The 20813-nt window shown below is 43.4% G+C and overlaps 1 protein-coding gene across 1 annotated transcript in view; it reads right to left on the bottom strand.

Annotated features, from left to right (window-relative positions):
* UTP20 (UTP20 small subunit processome component) overlaps positions 1 to 20813 on the bottom strand; it is a 57629-nt gene that overhangs the window by 27525 nt on the left and 9291 nt on the right. Inside the window, exons 12-29 of the mRNA XM_088532957.1 lie at positions 20412 to 20590; positions 18631 to 18780; positions 18007 to 18095; positions 15378 to 15483; positions 14098 to 14248; positions 13623 to 13685; positions 13194 to 13352; positions 12091 to 12167; positions 11164 to 11243; positions 10264 to 10507; positions 8888 to 9085; positions 7586 to 7676; positions 6445 to 6530; positions 5714 to 5839; positions 5003 to 5169; positions 4224 to 4432; positions 996 to 1139; positions 194 to 273 (exon numbers count right to left, since the gene is read on the bottom strand). Coding sequence (XP_088389083.1) covers positions 194 to 273; positions 996 to 1139; positions 4224 to 4432; positions 5003 to 5169; positions 5714 to 5839; positions 6445 to 6530; positions 7586 to 7676; positions 8888 to 9085; positions 10264 to 10507; positions 11164 to 11243; positions 12091 to 12167; positions 13194 to 13352; positions 13623 to 13685; positions 14098 to 14248; positions 15378 to 15483; positions 18007 to 18095; positions 18631 to 18780; positions 20412 to 20590 — 2399 coding nt within the window. The remainder of the gene's footprint in view (positions 1 to 193; positions 274 to 995; positions 1140 to 4223; positions 4433 to 5002; positions 5170 to 5713; positions 5840 to 6444; positions 6531 to 7585; positions 7677 to 8887; positions 9086 to 10263; positions 10508 to 11163; positions 11244 to 12090; positions 12168 to 13193; positions 13353 to 13622; positions 13686 to 14097; positions 14249 to 15377; positions 15484 to 18006; positions 18096 to 18630; positions 18781 to 20411; positions 20591 to 20813) is intronic.

Here is a 20813-nt window from a genome sequence, read left to right on the forward strand (position 1 = left end):
ATAAACCAGAAAGCTTCACAACTGAATCTGGACTGCTATTAGAAGACTAAGAGCATAGTTTAAAAAAAAAAAAAGAGAGAGAGAAAGATGGGTTTTGACACGATCACCCATAATTTGTTAGCGTTGTACAGCCCTTTTTTTCCCTGAATTTTGTGTACCCAATCTTTTTTTTTTTTGTGAGGAGAACATTTACCTGGGATTCTTACTCCAGGTGTGAATGAGTTTGAGCAGAAAAGTAGGAGAATACTGACTCTCTGAAGCCAATCTACAGACCTAAAAAAAAGAAAAATCAGACATCAGAGCAGCACAAGCAGGTAAAGCCACTTAAAAACATCAGCTCTAAGAAAGACCCCACTACAAACTATAGACACACAAGTGAAATGTTCCTTCTACCAAAAACACTCTCTGTGGAATCCAGAGGCAGAAATTCCCTTAGAGGGAGCGTCTGGATCACACGACAACCCAGACTCCACACACACTGGGACCTGCATTAAGGGCTCTGCTGACTCAGAGCCACTGAACTGCTTTCTTTGCAGCAATTTGCACTGCTTCCCGCATGTCGCACTGTGCTATCCAAATACTGGGACTGTGGAAGGCTATAAAGAATTCAAGGCCAAACCATGAACATAAAAGTCGCTGGGGTTCAGCCCAGTGAAATATAGAGCCATTACATACTGCCTGAAACTGGTTTATCTGCTTTTCAGCTACACGTCACATACTCCTATTGGCAGAGCTGAGAAACGGGGTAGGAATAAAAAAACACAATGTCTAGAGATGCAGACCTGGGGCTTCACACACTGCAGAGCAGAGCAGCTATTCCTGGAGCTCTCTGACATTATTTACGACTTCTGCTGCAAGGCTCTTGGCCATTTAGATACCTGTGACTTTATTATGCCAGGATTAATCAAACATGAGCCAAAAACAAGTGAGAGCTGGAGGATTCCCTATGGTGCACATTACAAACAAGCTGTCTCAGAACAAGACAAATGCATTACCTGAGGCCATACCACTGCATGGAAAACTGCATTGATCTCTTCCACACTGAAGCTGTAGGTCTCATGATCAGAAAAAAAGTCAACCACAAGCTTGAGTCCAAGACGTCTCAAATTCTTCAGAGGATTAATCAACCTGGGTTGGACCTGTAAACAAACAGTAAGATGTTTACAAAATCATACTACTAGCTACTTTCTCTGAAATTATGCACCGTATTTCACCGTCCACAGATCTCTGCTTAAAATATCACAGCATTGTTCTGTTTTCTCCTGTAATCTGTTCACAGCACTGGGCTTTGGATCTCTCACAGCTGACCCCAATGTTTCTAAGCGGACCTGCTCCTGCACAGTCGGTCACACAGGATGCCTTCAACTCATGAAAGTCCATGCCAACTAGCTTGAAGTAGCACCAGTCCTTTGGATGAAGTGCAGAAAGTTGCAAGACAGTCACCCTTCCAGCTCTGACACTCAGATAACGTTGCCTTACTCAGGAAACAATCTCAACCAACTCTAGAGGTTATGCTTTGCAGAACTCGTGAGGTTATGCTTTGCACGTGGAAATCTATTAGGAAGAAAATAATTCAACAGATGGGGAGAAAGGGAAGGAAGAAAGGAAGCAAGAATGTGAGACACCTTCCTGACAGGTCTAGCGCTTGGTTAAAGGAGGACTCTACCCACATCCATTAAGTGATTATGTTTCACAGCCTTCCTTGGGGACAACATTTAAGTGAGAGCTGAACAGCCACACAGCTAATGATGGCCCTGCTGCACTATTCTCCCAGAGGACAGCCTATTATCACTTGAATAACCTAAATTATTTCCACACTGTACAATGCAGCTCACAGCACCAATGCATGAGCCAGCTCCAAGGACAGCCACAGAGCACAGGCAGGGCTCCAGCCTCAGCAACCAGAGCCATGTCAGAGCAAACAGAGACCACTGCCCAAGATTTCTATTAAACATCACAATCCACGACACAGAACAAACAGGTAGTAACTCTTATTTTGTAAAATGATTTTGATCTCAAAGCCTCTTTAAAAGGCACAGGATTGTTGTACTCCATGTGCTTATGGATTTCTGCAGACAACATCCCTGACCGTGCAATATTCTGCTGTACTGCCTCTGCACCCAAAATCACAGAGAGAGGAGATGGTGGCAAAGGAATCAAATCCGCTCTCTCCTAGGCACTCCCAAGCTGGGTGACACGGGCACTGGTGATGTGCAAGCAGCTCCACTGCAGCAAATGAACTGCTGGAAAGGCCCAGCATCTGCTCCTGTCTGCACGCATGAGACAGACTGAGCAGCTGCTGTTAACAGTGACCCCTGGGTGAAATAATCTGGGGTCTTCCACAGTTCAGCTGTCATAAGAGCAGTCCTCTGAAATCAATTCTTTGAGAGGACAGACATGCTCCATACTGGATGCGATCAACAGGACACAAAAAAAGAATAACTTATCTTAGAGCTGTTAAAGTAGATGTTTAACTCCCCAGGCAGTACTAGGCTGCAATAAATTACTCTCAAACCCCAGGAATGTCTTGTAATAATTAGACAACATAAACAGATTTCTCACACTCTTCCTTGAGCTTTTAACATCTCATGGGCTAATGGAGTGTTAAATTAAGTTCAGACAAATGACAGATTGCCACTTCACAAGTTACACAGTGATGGCAGGATTATTGCAGTAACCCATGCAAAAAGTGACTGTCCCATGCAATGAATGAAGTAGCTCTTAAAATCCCTCTTCCCCAGTATGAAACTTGCAGACACATGCAATCTGTTGATTTAAGCCAGACCATGGGATACTACTGTACTAAAAATTGCCCGTTCCCATCCTAACAAAGACAGTTACAAGGTTTTGTGCAGCCTGCAAGCAACCACACAACCTTGGATGCTGGCTGGCTGAAGGAGTTGGCTTTGTTTGACAGATTGTTTTAAAGACAAGCTGTAACTTCAAATGCTAACAGACAGGTCCTGTCAAGAACCCACGCACATGATGACAAAACATTCTTTACCTAACACCAGCCTATCAAGTCAGCCTATTGTCACATCCTTCCTTTAAACACAGCAGTGATGATAACTGTGCAGTTTGCTTGTCTCTCACCTAACACCTGAGCATGCTGTGTTCAGGAGCTGAATCAAGCTCTCCTGTTCCTGTTTGAATTGTAACCTGGAAAAAACACAACTTTCAGGAAACAGAAAGGCCTGGCTCAATGACACTGTTTCAAGCAGTAGGCAACAGCCCCCCTGAGCTATCTGAGCCTCCATAAAGGACTGTGCAGGGGCTGCATGGAAGAAGGAACTAGCTGGCAACTGCTACATGAAGAGCCACAGGCCCCAGCCAGGACAGCCAGCCCTGCAGCTGCATCCTGCCAGTCCAGGTTAAGGGAGTCCTGGCGTGGGGATGCGCCCAGGGCCCTGCACTGCTTCCTGGGCATAACGCAGCAGTAACCCAACACAGCCCTGCCTGGCCATAGTCAATCTTTAACAGAACACTCTCCCCTCTTGGCTGGTCTGCACGTACAGCCACGGTACAGGAGAGTAGAAACACTCCCAGTGCCCTGAATTGTGCCAACGGCTGAGCAGGACTGTCCTGATGCAGAGCTGGACATGCTCTTGGAGCACTGGGAGCGTGGCTGGTAGGCACGTTCTCCCTGTGTCCTAAGGCAGAAGGAGATGGTAAGGACAACAGTCGGGACAAGTGTGATCCACAACACTGGAGTCCAGCACTAACTACAGTTAAGCACCCAGAAAACAAGTTCTATTCTGAAGCTTTCAGATGAAGAACTTAAAATCCTCTCCTTCCCCCTCCAACGTTTTATTATCCTTGTAGCAAAGAAATTACATCTTTAAAGCCATCTTCAACTTTCAGCCATAAGATCATGTTAAACCCTTAAGGCAGACCAATTACCCTTCCTTCACAAGCACTGCTCTTCACAAAATAAAAGCTCTTTTCCAGAGATACAGGAAGCAATACTAGAAGTCACCTCCCTCTAGCTCTCCAGTAAATCAAACAGCAAATCTGTCCAAAGCAGTTTTTTTTTTTTTTTTTTTTTAAACACACTGACTGCCCTTCCAGACCAATACTCTGTTTTAGCTGAGCATTACTCCTTGCTGGCATTAACCTTACCTTTACCTGAATCAAAGTTGCTCTGTGCATGTATATGCAAGTCAGGAGGGAAATTTGCATATTTGTATGCACATATCTAGACATACATGTATCATATACTGTACCTTCTCTCTCTGTTGGAGGATGCAGGCTATCACAGCTGTCATACAGAGCAGAATCTGTAAAATTTCGGGCAGGTACTGACTAATCAAATGTCCCATGTTCTTCAGTACAACTTCGAGGCCATTGAAGAGGCTGTGCTGGCGACCAAGTGGCAGCACTTTAGCTAAGTCCAGCTCTGCCATACTCCGGAGCACTGCGGTCTGGCAAGGTCCTGTGGACAGGCAAAGGGACAGCCATTTATGTAGAGAACGCCACGAGGACAGTCAGCACACAAAGCAATTTTCAGTGATGAACACTGAAACCAGTAACACCAGCTCCTCACATTCAGCTTGTTAAATAAAAGGCAGCTCCAAGTCTCCACCATCTGTCTGTGACACTTGGAGGCCATGCACTATTGTGGTATCAGAGCACTTTGCAGCCTCTGCTTACTCTCACACGGGCAGCTTTCTGCTCAGCAGCATGTCACGCAGCAAGGGCAGCTCAAACTCTTGGTGGCTGGGCCAGGATACAACCTAGCCTATAGTGTCAGCCACTGGAGCTCACTCCCTGGCCTGCTCCCTCTTGCTTGCGTGGCTGTGGCGTGTCAGTCAGTCTTGCTAACCTCAGCCTGCAAAGCAGAGTAAAGCAAGGAAAGGCTTGGGAAGATCCCAGTCCTTATCAGGAGTTTACTGTCACCTTTTCTCACTCCAAGGTATTGGTAAGAGTCAAACTGAAGTATATTACAGCACTAAGTATATTTATGCTGCCACAGGTCAGGAAGCAGCATACCCCATGTACCCACCATCACTGAATTGCTTCACAGCTTCAAAGAGCAGGTCCAGGAACATCCGGATCTCTTCCGCCTGGGAGCCGGCAAGGAATCGCAGCACGATGGCCATGCGGACGCTCGCAGCAGACTTGCCCTGTGTTTTGCTTCCTGTTTTATTTCTCATCCTGCCATAGAGAATTCTTCACGAACAAAAAGAGTGTTAGTTTTCAGCTGGTTTATAACTTCTGCCCAATGGGAATGACCCGAGTGGGAGCCTCCCTTTCATGGTCTCCTCTAAATTACTCAACAGTGCCCAGGAACATCGCAACGAAATATCAGCTTCTGGGCCCACTACAGAAGCCTTGTTGAAGGCTTCAGGACTAAATTAAGAGCTCCCCCAGGCTCCCTGAGGGCAGTTCCTGATGAAGAAGCAATCTGCCTGGTAACTCCCATTACTGTTTCTTAATTGAAACAAATGACAGTACCCTACGGAATGAAACACTGCAGTTCTCTGCAAACCTTAAGAAAAAACAGTATTGACCAAAGAGTTGTTTTTGAAGAAAATATCATTTGCATAGCACATACAGCTAATATTGAAACCACACAAATTAAGTCTTCAGAAACGAAGAGGTCAAACTATATCACAAACCGTAAGTTTATCTTTATTATTTAAAATAGGAAGCAGCAGCACTGCTGCTCATGACAGTTTTACATAGGAAGTTTACCCAGAAATTCATGACACACCTCATAAGAACAGGGATGAGAGCTGGTCGATGCTCCATTTTTACTACTGCATTCTCCTCGGAAATGCTGAAATGGACTATTTCTTCTTTAAAAGTCTTGTCCTCCAGTAGCCTTTGCAAGTTCTCCCTGAAAGTAATAAATGTAGAGGGGCTTTATTTGGAGGCTGGGAGGAAGGTGTTCTGAAAATAAACAACATCCTCACACACATACAGTTCGATCTATTTACCTATCCACCCACCTAACTATCAATAAACTTACTATACACTTATTAAGTACCATGTCCTCGTGCTTTTATTAAAAAAAGAAAAAAAAAAAAAACAAAAAACAAAAAACAGAAGAGCAGAAAGTTCAAGTTAATTACGTAGGCATGTACCTTCTGGACGCACTCTGAAATGATTATTCAACTGCAAGCTACAATTTTATATCATTACCTTCACTAGTGGTTATGAATCATCCCTACAAAAGCCCTGTTTGAAAATGGCCTGTTTGAAAATGATGTGACAACTAAGCACACACTATTCTGGGATAGAATGAAAGCTCCACTGTTTTCTTGCAAACAAAGAAGGGACGCTGGTCAACCTGAAGAGCATATTTCCCGTTTTAGACTGGAAAGTTGCAGCCTGATAAAATTAAACTTACACATACTTGTTCAGTAAGTGCAGGCATGGCGCTCTCTCAGATTTTGGTAGGAGAGATCTTCACTGATAATAAAATAGTGCAAAAGGTCTTACCTGTAGGGCAGTAGATGAGGATGCTTGTATGTCATAATGCAATCAAGGGCAATTCTTTGCACGCTCTGATCTTGGTGGGAGAGTAACTGGAGATGACAAGAAAAAAAGAAAATAAGGCCCTAGCGTGAAGACAGAAGTGCTTACAGAAAACAGTCAAACAACTCAAAGGCTCCAAACTTGAGCACATTTTGGACTAGCTTAACAAATTAAAAACAGTCATATTTTTGACAATTCCTTCAGGGAAATACCTTGAAAAGGGATCTTAACGAACTGAGTATTCTTCAAGAAGAAATTCTAATTTTCTTATGACTTTGACACAGACTGTGATTCCTCACACCCTTAGATTTGTTTTCCTGCCTCCCTTACTTAAAGTTAGAAGAAATTTGGGGGCATTATCTAGGCTCTGCTCTTTGATCCTTGTTCTCTGCCTTTTCATTTGATGCCTGTTCATTTTCAGTTTTCACTTTGTTGCTATTGGTGCTTTAAACCCTATGTACCTCCTGGCAAAGGACTGGCCTCATTAACCACTAGAACAAACACACACAAAGCAAAAACAGAGAAAGAAAAAGCCAGAAATAGGTTTCCTCTCTCTTTCAGCAGAAAGTATGTTGTTTTCATAATGATGGCCGTGATTGCATTTTCATCCCCCAATGCAATCAGTGCTAGAGGGGACGAAGACCATAGATTTTCCAGGTTTTCCTCAAGCCACTACTGGAAAGGCTGAAAGCTGCAGAAAACTTTTGGAAAAACATCCGATGCAAAATGACCAGCTGTTCACACTGACCATACTCTCTGCAGATTCAACACTAAGACAAACACAATTCTCCTGACTTTGGGCACAAATCCTCCTGCAGATCCCATGTTGCAAGGGGAAGAGGCTCCCTCCACAACCACCCTCCACATCTCCACCTGCCAAAGCAGCTACCACTGAGGCGCCAGATCCATGCACAAGGGCTGCTCCTTTGCTAACGGGGCTCATTGCAGCTCAAGGGTGAGGGAAGCACTGCCAAGGACAGCTCCTTTTCCAGCTAATATGGCTGGGCCCAGGAGACAACAGGTTTCTGCAGGCTCAGCTGCTGCATTCAGGTAAGAAAAGGTTAATTTGTTATTGTTAATTTTCAAAGCTAGTAAATAACATCACCTGGGTGTATAATGCATTTAACTTCTGCTCCAGGTACAAGGCACGGGGATTTGAAAATTTGGAGAAAACCTGCAAGTGGGCTATTAGCTGCCTGTAAAAAAAAAAAAAAAAAAAAAAGTAAAAATAAATACTTTAAATGGATAAATCAAAAAATCCTAAATTATAATTACAAATAAGAAACTTTAATATAAGAAACAAGGATCCCAAGGTCTCTACTACAGAGTCACAGAAACACCGTGCCCTTTTCCTGCTCCCAGCCAACTCTTTGCAGGTGTCACTTCAGCACCCACAAAAAGCCCTTTCTTGCCCTTTCTTGCAGGGCACCAGCTGGGCCCCGTCCTCGGGGCGGACGGACACAGAGGTTCCTGCTGAGCCTGGGTGGCTCCTGAGAGCTGCCCCGGGAGCTGCCCCCTGAGGCGAAGGGAGGTCGGGCAGGACTCGCTGACACCTCCCCTGTAAATCCTTTACACCTCCCTCACAGCTGCCAGCACCTAAACGGTGGGCTTAAACACTGGGGACAGCTTGAGAGAGCAGCAGAGAAACAAGAATCTTGCACTGTCACCATACTTCAATTATTGCGAACTTACACGTACAAGCCAGAATCTGGGAACAAAATGAAACCCCTAAAAACAGCCCAGGATTATGACGATACAGGCGATATCTAAAGTATCTGTTATGTTCCAACATGTAAGCTGACATTTTGAAGTTTTATGTTATTCCATCAGGGTAAAGAGACTCTGATTAACAAGTCATAGAGAATTCATACCAAGAGCAACTTTCAACATATATCCAATACTGCAGAGCAAAAGCATTACACAAACACATAGCTTCAGGCAGAACACCACCACTGACAACATAAAACATAACAATCTTTGTACATAACAAAAAGATCAGGATCAAGATTTTAGTAGTAGGTAATGACTGAATCCCCATACTTAAATACCTATGACTTAAGAGACCAGCAGACACATGCAAAGAAGTCAGGGTAACGGGGGTACGATCCTGTGCCCTTCAGAAACTTCAAAAGGGCTTCAGAATGCCACATAATTTTTGCTTAAAGTAACACCAAACTGCAGACTATCACGTAGCAGGTAATTAGATAAAGCTTGAAAGATCCAGGCTGGGCCTCTCGATGCCTGGTGCTGCACAGGCAGAGCTCAGGACTCCAAAGTGCCTGTAAAATTCCACTGATGAATATAAGAAGAAAAAGGAATATACATAAGTGTGCCTTTTATCTCAACACGAGCTACTGAATCTGCCTATTCCTAAAAACACCGAGGAGGGAAAAATTAAAATGCTTACTTGGCAGCAGCTCTTCTAGTTTTCTTTTTTGGTAACCCTACAGCGATTGGTTCCCCTTCTTCCTTTTCTTCTTCCTCCTCCATAATAACATCATTCACTTCTTCACTGGGAATTTCTTTTGCTCCTACTGCACTGCTATTTTTCTTTCTGAGATCCTGAGTTGGAGCCACTAATGAATCAGCTGGGTAGTACTCATTTCTGCATAAAAACAAAACAAAACAAAAAGGAATTAAGAAGCATTTCTCAGGGTGAGAACAACCAGAAATTCCACAACCCTACATTCTGGTTACTGATGTCATTGTGCCTTGAGACACTAGATGGCCAAAGATTCCCAAAAGAAAACATCTTAACCCGTCCTTCTCTCCGTGACAGCTGTGAAGATAAAAGGTCCCAACCAAATACTCTAGAGGAGACTCTGAGAGGTACCTGGTGGAGAGAGGAAGGAGAAGCAGACCACTGAGTTACAACAAGTCTGCAAAGAGGCTACATGGAAGGCTGTGTCTGAACAGGCAAACATTGAGTGTGTCAGTGTGACAATAAGTGAAGAACCTACAAGAACCTACAACAGTTTGGTGCAACTTTCCCAGCAAGGCAAGCAAAAACCTAGGTTTTCTAACCACAGAAAAGGGCTACACACCAGAAACCTCTCTTGCCATGAGATCACATACACAGCAATGCCCAATATGGGCATGCAGGCATCTCTCTGATCTCCTGCCGAGGACAGGGAAATGCAGAGCTTGGAGTGAATTATTCAGCAGGTAACTGAACTGGCAGATTATAAACAGCCCAGAGCACAACTGGAGAGCCTTCATCTCTTGTATGGCAAAAGTCACATTAGTAGAATCATCATTATTATATAAAAAATAAACATAATTAATCATCATAAATCATCATTAGTATCTAAAAAGTAGAATGGAAAAAAAAAAACAAAACGGTTAATATATTTGGACATAACCCAAACCTTTGTTACATTTCAGGAGGAAGTGAATCAGTCTTTAACAAAAACAGTATTCTCCCATTTCTCACTTTTGTGACTCCAAATTAAAATGTGTTATCATTTTAGAAAACAGACACTTGATATCCACTGAAGTCATTCCTTAATGCAGTAATGAGGCTGTGACAGTGGCAGGTTAGCAAAGGAGAGACTGAGCACCTGAAAGACACCATCAGCTTCTTTTCACCCTACTTCCCTCTGACATCTCTGTGACATAATCTACATTTCAATCAAAAGGGAAAGATTATCTTAGTTGGAAATAGACATCGTATCAATAACGGAGTCCGAAAATAAGTCTATAAAGAACTAGCCATGGTCCAAAACAGCAACACCAGAATCAACTGAAAGCAATGTGTTATCTGAACTGAACGACATCACTTACCTAATAAATCTCAAAAGTAGTGGGGAAAGTTCCCTTGACCTTGGTTCCACCCTGTCTGGAAACTTGGCCAGTGCTTTCCAAAGTAGAAACCGGAAATTTGTGTGGTCCAGCCGCTCACTGCAGTCTGTCCTAACCTGCAGCTGCTCCAGGAACACAGTCCCCACTTCTCCTTCTGGTATCTTCTCCTTTTCCATTTCAGTAGTGCTTCTTTCCTCCTCATCTAGTTCATTTTGCAGCTCCATTTCTGTAGAAGAAATGATGTGAAGAAAATATCTCAAGGTTGTTCCAGAATTGTCCGTAGGAGAGATCAGCCCCCCACCCAGGATGAAGGCAATACTTTCTGATACTAAGTACCCATTTGCACAACTGTATTCAACACTGATGTGAAAAACTTGCATTGTTTAGAAAGTACGCTTGGATGTTTTACAGCCCTGAATCAGTTTTATTTAGCTCTTAATAATAAATAGCTGTGTCCTCATGGCTTTACAGTAAAACCACAGATTTCATTAATACATAGGTAAACCTCAGGAGCATGTCAAAGGCACATTGTTTACAAGCATCTATGGGATACACGGGGAAGGAAGACAATCTGCCCCTTCTCCACAGATGTCTTCATTACACCTGATCAGCTTGGGCAGCTCCAGCCTTAAGCAGAGAAAGCCTCCCACAACCTGCAACTCCATCCTGCAATGCAGAGGCCACTTGGATCTACTTGTTGGTGCTTAGGGAAAAGAAGGAGACAAAGCTCCTCTCCCAATCCTCTCCACTCCTGTCCTGAAGATGATGTTGGCATTCAGAGCTCTAGTTATGAATCTTCGCCACAAAGTGTAAATTTGGGACACCATAACACTTACATTTAGCTGGATTAGGGTCTTAAGAGCACCTAGAGCTGTGGCTTACCGGCATAGGCAGCAGCCCTCTCCAAATGTTCATAGAAGACCTTCCAGAACTGTTTATTCTCCATTTCATTTGCATGAGAACTAACAAAACACAAGACAGCACAGAAGTTAAAAGGAAGAAAAAAAAAAAAGACATGCATCTAGTTCATTACTAGGCAAGTAAAGAACACAATCACAGGCATTGATTACTGCTTTTATGAGAGTGTCTGAAGACAGGACATCTGCAGGGTACAGCTGTAGCACTTCTTTGCTTGGGATTTATGGATCCCAAATGTCAATTGCTATTAAAATAATCCATTTGTAACCAATAACTTCAAATAAACTTAAATTGAGTAAAAAGCTTTCCACTGGCTTTTATATAAAAACATCGTATAGAACCAAAGGAAGAATTAGTGTGGATATACCCTTTGAAGAGCTGGTTTAACACTTTTTGTTAATTAAAGTTTTATGGGGAAGGTCTTGTCTTTAAATGATACAAGTGAAAAAAAGAACAAGGGGATAAAGTCATACTGACGACAGAGACACCAACTTCAGCATTCAGCTCAGTGGGCCCCATGGTAAGTCTTCAAGTCTTGCCTTGCATTTAGTAGGATTCAGAGGTTTCCCAGAAAGGATAAAAAATTAAGAGACAGGGTAACACAGAGGCAATTCTTGCCCATTTTGCAACTCTAAAATACTAATTAAAGCCTCCAAAAACCTGATGCTATTTAACTGTATTTGTCACCAGTTCACCTAAATATTAAAAAAAAAAAAAACAGAAATTAAGCTAAAAAGTAGGAGTCCATATGGATTGTTATTGACAAACCGAATCCATCAGGGGACAGTTCATGTGAATGGAACAGTTTTTTTACTGCAATGTTTGTTAAGAGAACAAAGGAAGGAATGATTAGACAGCCACTGGCTGCATTAACTAACAGCATATACTCACGTTATGAGTTCAATTATAGGATCCCAGAGAGGACTGAAGTTAATATAAAGCATTCCCAGTAAATACCGAAGAGGCACCTAGAATGACAAAAAAACATAATCTTGTTGAGGTGTTAAAAGTCATAGTTGAAAACAATCAACCACCTCTTCCTGGTGAAAGAAGATACTTTGATCAAATAAATTCTCAGAAAAAATATCAATAATTAAGCCACACACATCGCCATTATTTATCTCTTGACTTAATGGAGAGAACCTGTAGAGTTCATTTACTCCACGCGTTGTTCAGATCTAGTCACCGTACCTAAGTACCACTAATGTGCAAGAAGAGGCCAGGCCTGACAGGTTATCAAGATTACCTGCCTCCCTCTTGAAATTGAGGGCCACCACAACAGCTTTAGGGAGCTCAAAAAGGAAATGTCTGCCCCGAGCAGCTTTTATTGCCCTGAATTTAGAAGTATGTCCTCTGGACTGGCTCCCTGCTCATCTATTGATCTGTAGGACTGATCTTGAACCCCTGCTAACAGGAACTTACAAGTCAAGGTGGAAAAGTGATAGAGATAGAGTAGTCGTAAAAATAATATTCCTCTGCACCCCAACAAAATCTAAGAACATTTAACTGGTAAAAAATTGACCCTTCCAAAATCTAGAGGGCAAAGGCTCTAGCTCAGCAGAAAAAGAAATTCAAGAGCCACAGGCAGACCTTCATCCTGCAGTGACATTCAGCAGCCAGGTGCTCCCATGGCTGATGGGAGTCCTACCAACACTCCCCAGTGCTGAGGGTATGGCAAGATCACAGCCTTAAATTTGCTCAGGAGACACTTCTCCTCGGACTCATTTACCTTCCTTTCCACAACACCAAAAAACGATTGCAGGCAACTCATCTACACATCAGTGTTGTTGTTCTTGTAAATACCCAGGAGAATGCAATAGGCCCAAAGACTACAGGAGCTGTGATCTTATGTAATATGAAACTTTTCTAACACCTGACCTGGGAACCTGGGAGCTAGAGTTTGATGAACTCCTGATAGAACCTATGGGAAGGAATAAGAACATCCTCTTGGAATAAGGGAACATAACAACTGCCTTTTGGCAAAAACTACTTACTTCTTCTAAAGATCCACTTGGTATTGCAGACCGCACTATATCACACCTTAGTTTCCTCAAATGGAGCAGTTTCTCTCTGTAATCATTCACTGTTGCTGGCACAAGTTCTGCTTGGAGCAATATGGCAAACACTGACTGGAGGTCTGTTGTGCAATCACCCTGAGCAAACAAGTGAAATGTATTTTGTTAAGCTCATCCTTTTCCTACTGGAAGTGGTTTCATCAAAGCACACTGATTTCCAGCCATTTTGAACCAAAGAATAAAGACAAGAGACTTGTTTCAATCTCTGCCACCTGGCGATCGGAACTCATGTATCTGAATATAAAAAGGAGGAGGGATCCAAAGAGATAAGATTGGCATGAGGAAGCAGCAAAGCCAAAGTTTACAGACAAAACGAACAGATTTGAAAAGTTCAAGCTGCAGCCCTACCTCAGCTGGTGCAGGAATTGGAGACTCAAAATGATTTAGAATCCGGACAGTCAAAAGTCGGACCTGTCAGAGGTGGAAACATCTGTCAGAAGTGCACAGAGGCACGCAGGCCACATACACACCTACAAAGAGGTGAATGTTTGACTCTGGGGGCTGCCTTTACTAGGTCCCTCCTGTAGCTGAGAGAGAAATCATCTCCTATAGGCTACCAGGCAACTCAGAATGACAACATGGGTCCCCCTCTAAATCACCTTTAGAGAAGAGACGAGTCCCCCAGGGATAAAAGTCATCCTCTTGTCACCTCGTGTAAAGCTCTTAGAAATGTATTCAGTCCTAAATGCATGCTACAAAAGTAATTACTATGCATAATCCTATGTGTTTGCTTTTGGCCCTTGTCATATAACTCTGTTCACTTAACGCGAATTTAAAAATGCATATTATCTTGCATGCACTCAGAAGAAAAAAAGCAGATTACCTTGGACACACCAGTGGAAATATTAGGGTGCAATTTGTCAAACAGGTCCATCAGGTTCCCTTGGGCAAGGGGCTCCCGGCAGCCACACAACGCCAACCTCGTGAAATAGAGATCGGCCAAGAGCAACGCCGAGGGGTCTGAAGGGAAAGTGCTAAAACAACAGAGGTTTATTAGCAGAGAGCACAGCTACAAGAAAGATACTGAACGTAAGGCAAGAATGACACCATGGGAAAACTCCATAGGACTTGAGAGGTGGCTGGTGAGGTTGGACTTGACTAGCAAGCTGACTTGCAGTCTCCAAGTCCAAGTTACATATGGCAGCCCAAGAGATGTGACCTTCCTCCTTGGACAGGGACCAGCAGGCTGGGCCCATACACGCACAGTCACAGAAAACACAGATATGCACAGCTCACACATGGGTGGCAGTGCCGGTGCTCAGAGATCAACCTCAAGAGACAAGAAATAACCCAAGCTCTGGTGTGACAGCAGCTGTAGTATGAGCAGGACCCCTGACTGCCATCAGAGAGACCTCCCTCTGCCAGCAATCATCCCTCACTCCATCCTGGCTCTGCATCCCCAGCCCAAAGCTGGCAGAAAGCAGCAGGTTGCGCCTCCCTGCCAAGATTTTCTGGCTGATCCGGGCTGGCTGTTGAACCTCCAGCATTTCTCAGACAGGGACAACTGTGGTGTCCTGACAGAACAGGATGTTTTGAAGTTCAAGCCCCTGATGACTGGGAGATGCTCCAGCACAATAGTGTTGGCAGATGATGGAAGTTAAGCAGGATTTGCTGGAGGGAGAGCAACCAGTTCCCTCGTTCCTTCCACCCACTCAGTTACACGTGATAATTGGAAGGGAGTTACAAGGCACATAATGGAAAGTACCAAGTAGAGAGCATTTACATACACAGATACGTAAGGATACAGTGGAATTTCCTTTTTATTATTATAATGCAATATACAGCTAGCTAAGCACATTCGTCTTCAGTAAAACTAGGATCAGCATATTCATATGCTCCCCTGGAGCTGCCTACAAGGCTCCAGTTTGCAGAGAAAGTGTAACGCAGGGCCAGCTGGCAGCAAAAGTGTCACTGAACAGGTACTACAGCTATCCCTTTCTCTGTACAAGTGTTGCTTACAACATTGCCACATTACAATAGCGAGGCAACGTGCAGCTACTGCTCCACACAAAAAGGCACTTAACAAGCCCCCTCCATAAAAGCGACCACGTTGCTGTGACAAGGAACACGAGGGGGATCACAGGAGAGGCAGAGTTTACTTACATCACCAACTTCTTGACACGCTCCACAGGTAACAAATGGAGTATTTCAGAAGACTCTGCCAAACTAAGGAGAGTACTCACAGCTTGACAGGTCACGAAGAGGCTTCCTGGATCAAAGGGAATAGGAACAGCCTGTGTATTTACTCAAGTCACAATGAGCTGTGGTTGCATTGTGCTTGGCCATTTTCAGATGGCTGCAGTCACAGAAACAGAGCAACACATGGATCTCAGAACAGGCATCAGCATTTCTAACAGTTATCATAACCCATAATAGAAATATTCCTCTGGATATTATCATCTTCACAAATGCCAATTCCAACGTGCTACGAATGAAACCTGTGAGCAGTTTCCAGTTAGTGACTGCCTCAACACACCTACGTACCCCAGGAGCAGAGAAGCAACCAGAGCAGCCTGGAGCTAAACGCTGTTGCAGAAGTCTCAGACAGCTCTGTGCCACTAATGGCACTCAGGAAGTGAAGAAAAGCTGTCCAAAATAACAAACATGAAACACAGCAGAAGAAAATATATATATACTGACGGCACTGCACAAGTGTCTATGAACTTTGTCACTTTGGCAATGTATTTATATGAGACCTGCAAAGCTGTCCCATGTACCTAAAGGCAGAATTCTTGTTAGAAGCGAGTGGAGACTGTGTTGGCTAAAACAAAACTAAGCAATAGAGTCTCTTTCCTAAAACGCTCAGCCTACTTGAGAGATGGAGGGTTTCCCTGTCTAACAAGTCTTGCCCCAGCAGCACAGGAGAGCCAAGGCCCTTCCAGGCAACAAGGGGGAAGGGTGATTCCTTTCCCTGCCACCTTTAACTTGGCAAGAGGCTTGTTTACAAAAAAATAAATCCCCTCTCCTTCCTCTCTTCCCTAGCACCTAAGCCACACAGGCTGAGAAAAGCTTTATAAAAGATACTAACTTCCTTTCCTGCCCCCAGCTGCCATGAAATAAAAAGGGGAAGCGAAACTTTCTGAAAACTTTTCTCCATTCCAAGTTGCTTAGTTTCCCCGGGTACCTGAAGATTCCTGCTCACCATTAACCTCTTTAGGGAGCTCCAGACAAAGAGGAGAAACTGAAAGAGATGATAAGCAGGATAAGGCTTCCTATGATTTAAGGGCAGAAGTTCTCAAGCTGTTATGCACATGGCATTTTGCAGTAGTACCTCTAGTCAGACAAAGGCAGCAGCTCCCACCTCAGTGTGGAGCACATCTATATGATCCATAGGGTAAGTCCCACACAGGCAGTCACCTGTAAAGAACAGCTGTACCGGTGCCTCGGGTAACTCACGGTGCTGTCCCACTTCTGAGCCTGCTTCTCTAAACTCCGCAATGTTTGCAGAAAACCACCCAGGTCTGGGACTTTTGTCTCAGGAAACAAGAGACTAGACAGGCCAAATAGGGAGCACGGGGTTGGGTGGGCTGAGTGTGCCCTGGAGGAGCAATAGGAAGGGACAGGAGCCTCAGTACAAGGGGAAGGAATTGGAAAGACCATGGAGCCAGAAAGTGCCAGAAGTTGAGAAAATTGTCCGGGAAGCCGGATTTGGGAAAAGCATGAGAGAAACAGAGCAACAAGACAGCAAGTAGGATAGGGCAGCAGGAAGTAGGAACACGGGACTTGGGTTGTATTTCTTTTCTTTTAGGGGCAAAAGAGCAAATAGCAACATGGTTCTTGCATACACACTGATGTGGTGCAGAGCTGCTACCATGGAGAAGAGCCAACAAAGGAAGTTCAGGTACTTCCACTGTAAATTACCTTGCAACTCAAATAATCACAGCCACACAGGGCTACATACTGAGCAGGAAAAAAAAAAAAAGAGCTAAATCAAAAAGGACCATCCCTGACAAAGACATGAAGAAGAAAAAGCAAAGCAATGTGAAAGATAAGTAACAGAGCCAACTGGTGGGTACCTTTAGGAACATTAACAGATGATTTGCAAAAGGAAAAGGCCAGGCTCTTGGGAAGCCCTTTCAGAGCAAGAACACTGAAGAACACTGAACCTAGGGCATTCCAACACGCGCACAAACTTTGGCATGAGGCCAAATGCTTGTAATTCCTCTGAGTAACAACGCCCCTGCACACTGCAAGTTAAGTGGAAATCTTCTTCTGGCCTAAGATGACAACCAGTGGGGTCACAGTGACTGATGTCTGCAAGAAGAATGTCTCACTGTGGAATAGTTGCTATCACAACAGAGAAGGTAACATCACAGATGTAGCAGTACAGGTTCAAAACAAGGTGACTGGATATTGTGAGCCAATATTCTCTCCTTTACGTGACTGGTTCAACCTGAATCTAGTTTGTATTCAATTTTCAACATCTGTTCTCTCATCTGCTTCTTTTTTTTTTCCTCCAACCTTCGTATCTTGCTCAAATCTAGATTTTAACACTCTGTCCTCTACACCACAGAACATCTGCCAACTCATTATGAGTATCAACAGCATTTGCAGAGCTGCTCCCTTGAAGGAGTTTCTCTCTAGCTCTTGTATTTTTTTTTCTGAGCTTATCCTTAAATCTGGATACCATGCTAGTGTTATTCATTTTCATGCTTTGTGTTTTCAACAAAGCTGCTTTGTATTTTTTACATTCCAACAAAAAGCAAATGAACAGACATTAACAGTAACTGACCTTTGCAGAGGTTTCCTTTGTCAATGGCTGTGAAGAGAAAGTCCGTAAAACTTGCCACACTCAGCAGGATATTTTCTTTGTCTGTTGGTCTGTTCAAAATAAATGAGAAACTTTTATCTCTGTGCTACACTAACACCTAGAGGCATATGAAGGTTTATTTCCTCTTCTCCCTTCTCTCATGTTATATTATACATAGCTCATCCTGAGTTTTAAAGGAGCAGCAAATTATTTTTATTGGTTCATTTCTAATTTACAACTTAACTTGCAGCATCTCGTTTCCAACTCCTTCCATGCAAGCACATTACACTTACTGAGAACATCACTTCCCTAGGAGCGGGGAAAGCAGCTGTAAACTGTCAAGAACAGTCTTACCAGCCAGGTAGGCTGAATTTAAGGATTAGAATCAAGAAACTCATTTTATTCCCAACTATATCACTAACTTGCACTATTTCCACAGCATCTTTTCATCTTTTGACCCCAGTTTCCCCAAACTACACGTAGTCATTCTTGTCCTTCTCTTAGTAAAACCGTCTGTGACCAACGGTGAATAATGTTATCTATGAACTAGTGAATACTACTGAAATACAGAGCAATGGTACCTCAGATAGTAGGTATACACCTTACCTAATATGTGGCAGTACAACCAAGGCAGCCCAAGGCTGAGAAAGATCAGCAATATCTTCATTTGCTGGTAACTGGATTAAAGACAGTACATGCTCCAACACTGGCACCTGTGTCCTTCCTCCTTGGCTTGTTTGCTGTCTTATATCAGAGCTAAAAATAAAATTAAACATTTTAGTAACACACAGTTGCATATCAGAGATGGCTTATTTTCTTCTTATGATACTAAAAATCAAATTTGTTATTGCTAACAAAAAGGACTTGGACATCCCAAGAAGTTTTTTCCATTAATTCTCTCCACAGGACAAAAGACTATCCAGTCATGTGAAAGCTGAGAAGAACAGTACATGGCCCAGAAGAAATGTCAGGTCTTTATATCAAATTCAAGAAACAGCTCTGGAAGGAAAAAAAACTCCAGTTGCTGGTCAACAGAAAAGATTTCTGATGATCAAAGCCTGTTACTTGTAAAAGCTGGATGCAAAGAGGAAGAAATAAATAGTTTTATATTTCCTGCAGATAAGATAATACAGTACATTTAATCTGCTGCAAAATATAAATTAGTCCAGAAACTCAAAACTGGCAGAAGAAAAGAAGCTTTCTAACCATAAATGCAGCAAAGCACTGAACAGACTGCCAGGGCAGCTGGGGAATCTCCAGGACAGGATGTATTTAAGAACAGTTTGATCAGACATCTTTGAGGACTGGTTCAGGACTTGCTAATTCCTCCCTAGATTAGAAATGGGCTACAGAGCATCTAGAGATTCCCCCCAGCCCTGTTTTCTGTTACTGGCATTACAGGAGCACCACAAAGAAGCTCCAAGCAGGGCCAAGATCCTACCAACTATGTATTCCACATTTCACTGAAAATCCCAAAACATCAACAGAAAATTGAAAACACCAAAATCCAAAACATCACCATGAAAATAAAGAAGAGAAATTGAAATCTATCCTCTTGACTCACACTCTTCCATTCCCTCAAACCTAATGCCTCCACTCTATTAAATAAAGCTGGAAAGAAACCCATGGAGCGGATTTCTCCATTGAGAGACAACAACCTTATATAAAAAGCAAAACAAATTGACACTCTCTGCAGATAAAAGACCAGAATTACCAGAGTTACAGAGATCAGAACAAACACTGATTACCAATGGTTCATCTGTGCTTGACAACAGTGACCCCAAACCTTTCCTCAGAGTCTCCAGGGGAAAAGCAGCCACTTTACAGCAGCCAAGGTGGCTTTGCAAACACAAGCAGTTGAGCTGTGCTAGCAGAGTACTGCATCTAGATTAATTTGATGGCCTTTGATACCTAGCTGTGCTCTGTGTAAGCCCATACTGCTCCCCTGTAAGTTCCTGGGCAAGACCCAGGCCTGCTCAGAAGGAAGACAGAGCAAAGGCAGGAGATTAGTCCCAACAACAACCAGGACTATTCAACTGATTGGCTACCAAGATTAACTGCCCTCTGGTGCAGCATGGGTCTGAGCAGAGGAAAATGCACGTGGCATGTCGCCCGCAATGCTTGCTAGCTGCTTTGACCAGTGCTAATCTTTCTAGAGGAGAGGAAAATGAGAGCTGGAAAAAAAAAGAAAGAGAGGAAAAAGAAAAAAAGAAAGCGATCCCGCAGCATCACTGTGTTTGAAGATCTACCAGCACCATTCTTATTTATGCAACTCTGGCAAATAGCACGGAGTAACAGCTCTGCATCTGTGCAGCTCTGCCGGCCCCAGCCTCCAGGCACGGAGCCGCATGGACACGTCTACTCCCTGCTGGAATCACGAGTCTCACCTGGCCAGTGGTTCAGTGAAAACGAGAGGATACTTCTCAAACGCCATGGAGCCAAGGGTGGGGGGCTCTGCTTTTGACAGAATAAGTTTAGCCAGAACTGCTATCGCCTCATCCTTTGCAAGGGTATCTGTGCCAGTGAAGCAGCGCTCAATGTACGCTAGAAAGCACGGAAGAAAATGCTGAGGAGGGAAGAAAAAAAAACAAAGAAAAAAACCAAAAAGGTTTAGCAAGTCTCTTTAACCCTAGTGTGATTAAAGCCCTAAGGAATCCAAGATACCAGCCACAGGGAAGGCCAAACTTTCATAAATCAATGAGCAAAGCACCAGACTTTCCATCAGTGCTGCAAGCTGTACCAGTACCTGGCAGGGACAGTGGTTTGATGCAAAAGCTCTGTTTGGCCCA

Source organism: Tinamus guttatus, unplaced genomic scaffold (assembly GCF_059628265.1).
Source record: "Tinamus guttatus ecotype Peru unplaced genomic scaffold, ASM5962826v1 Tinamus_guttatus_pri_ptg000472l, whole genome shotgun sequence".
Lineage (NCBI taxonomy): Eukaryota > Metazoa > Chordata > Aves > Tinamiformes > Tinamidae > Tinamus > Tinamus guttatus.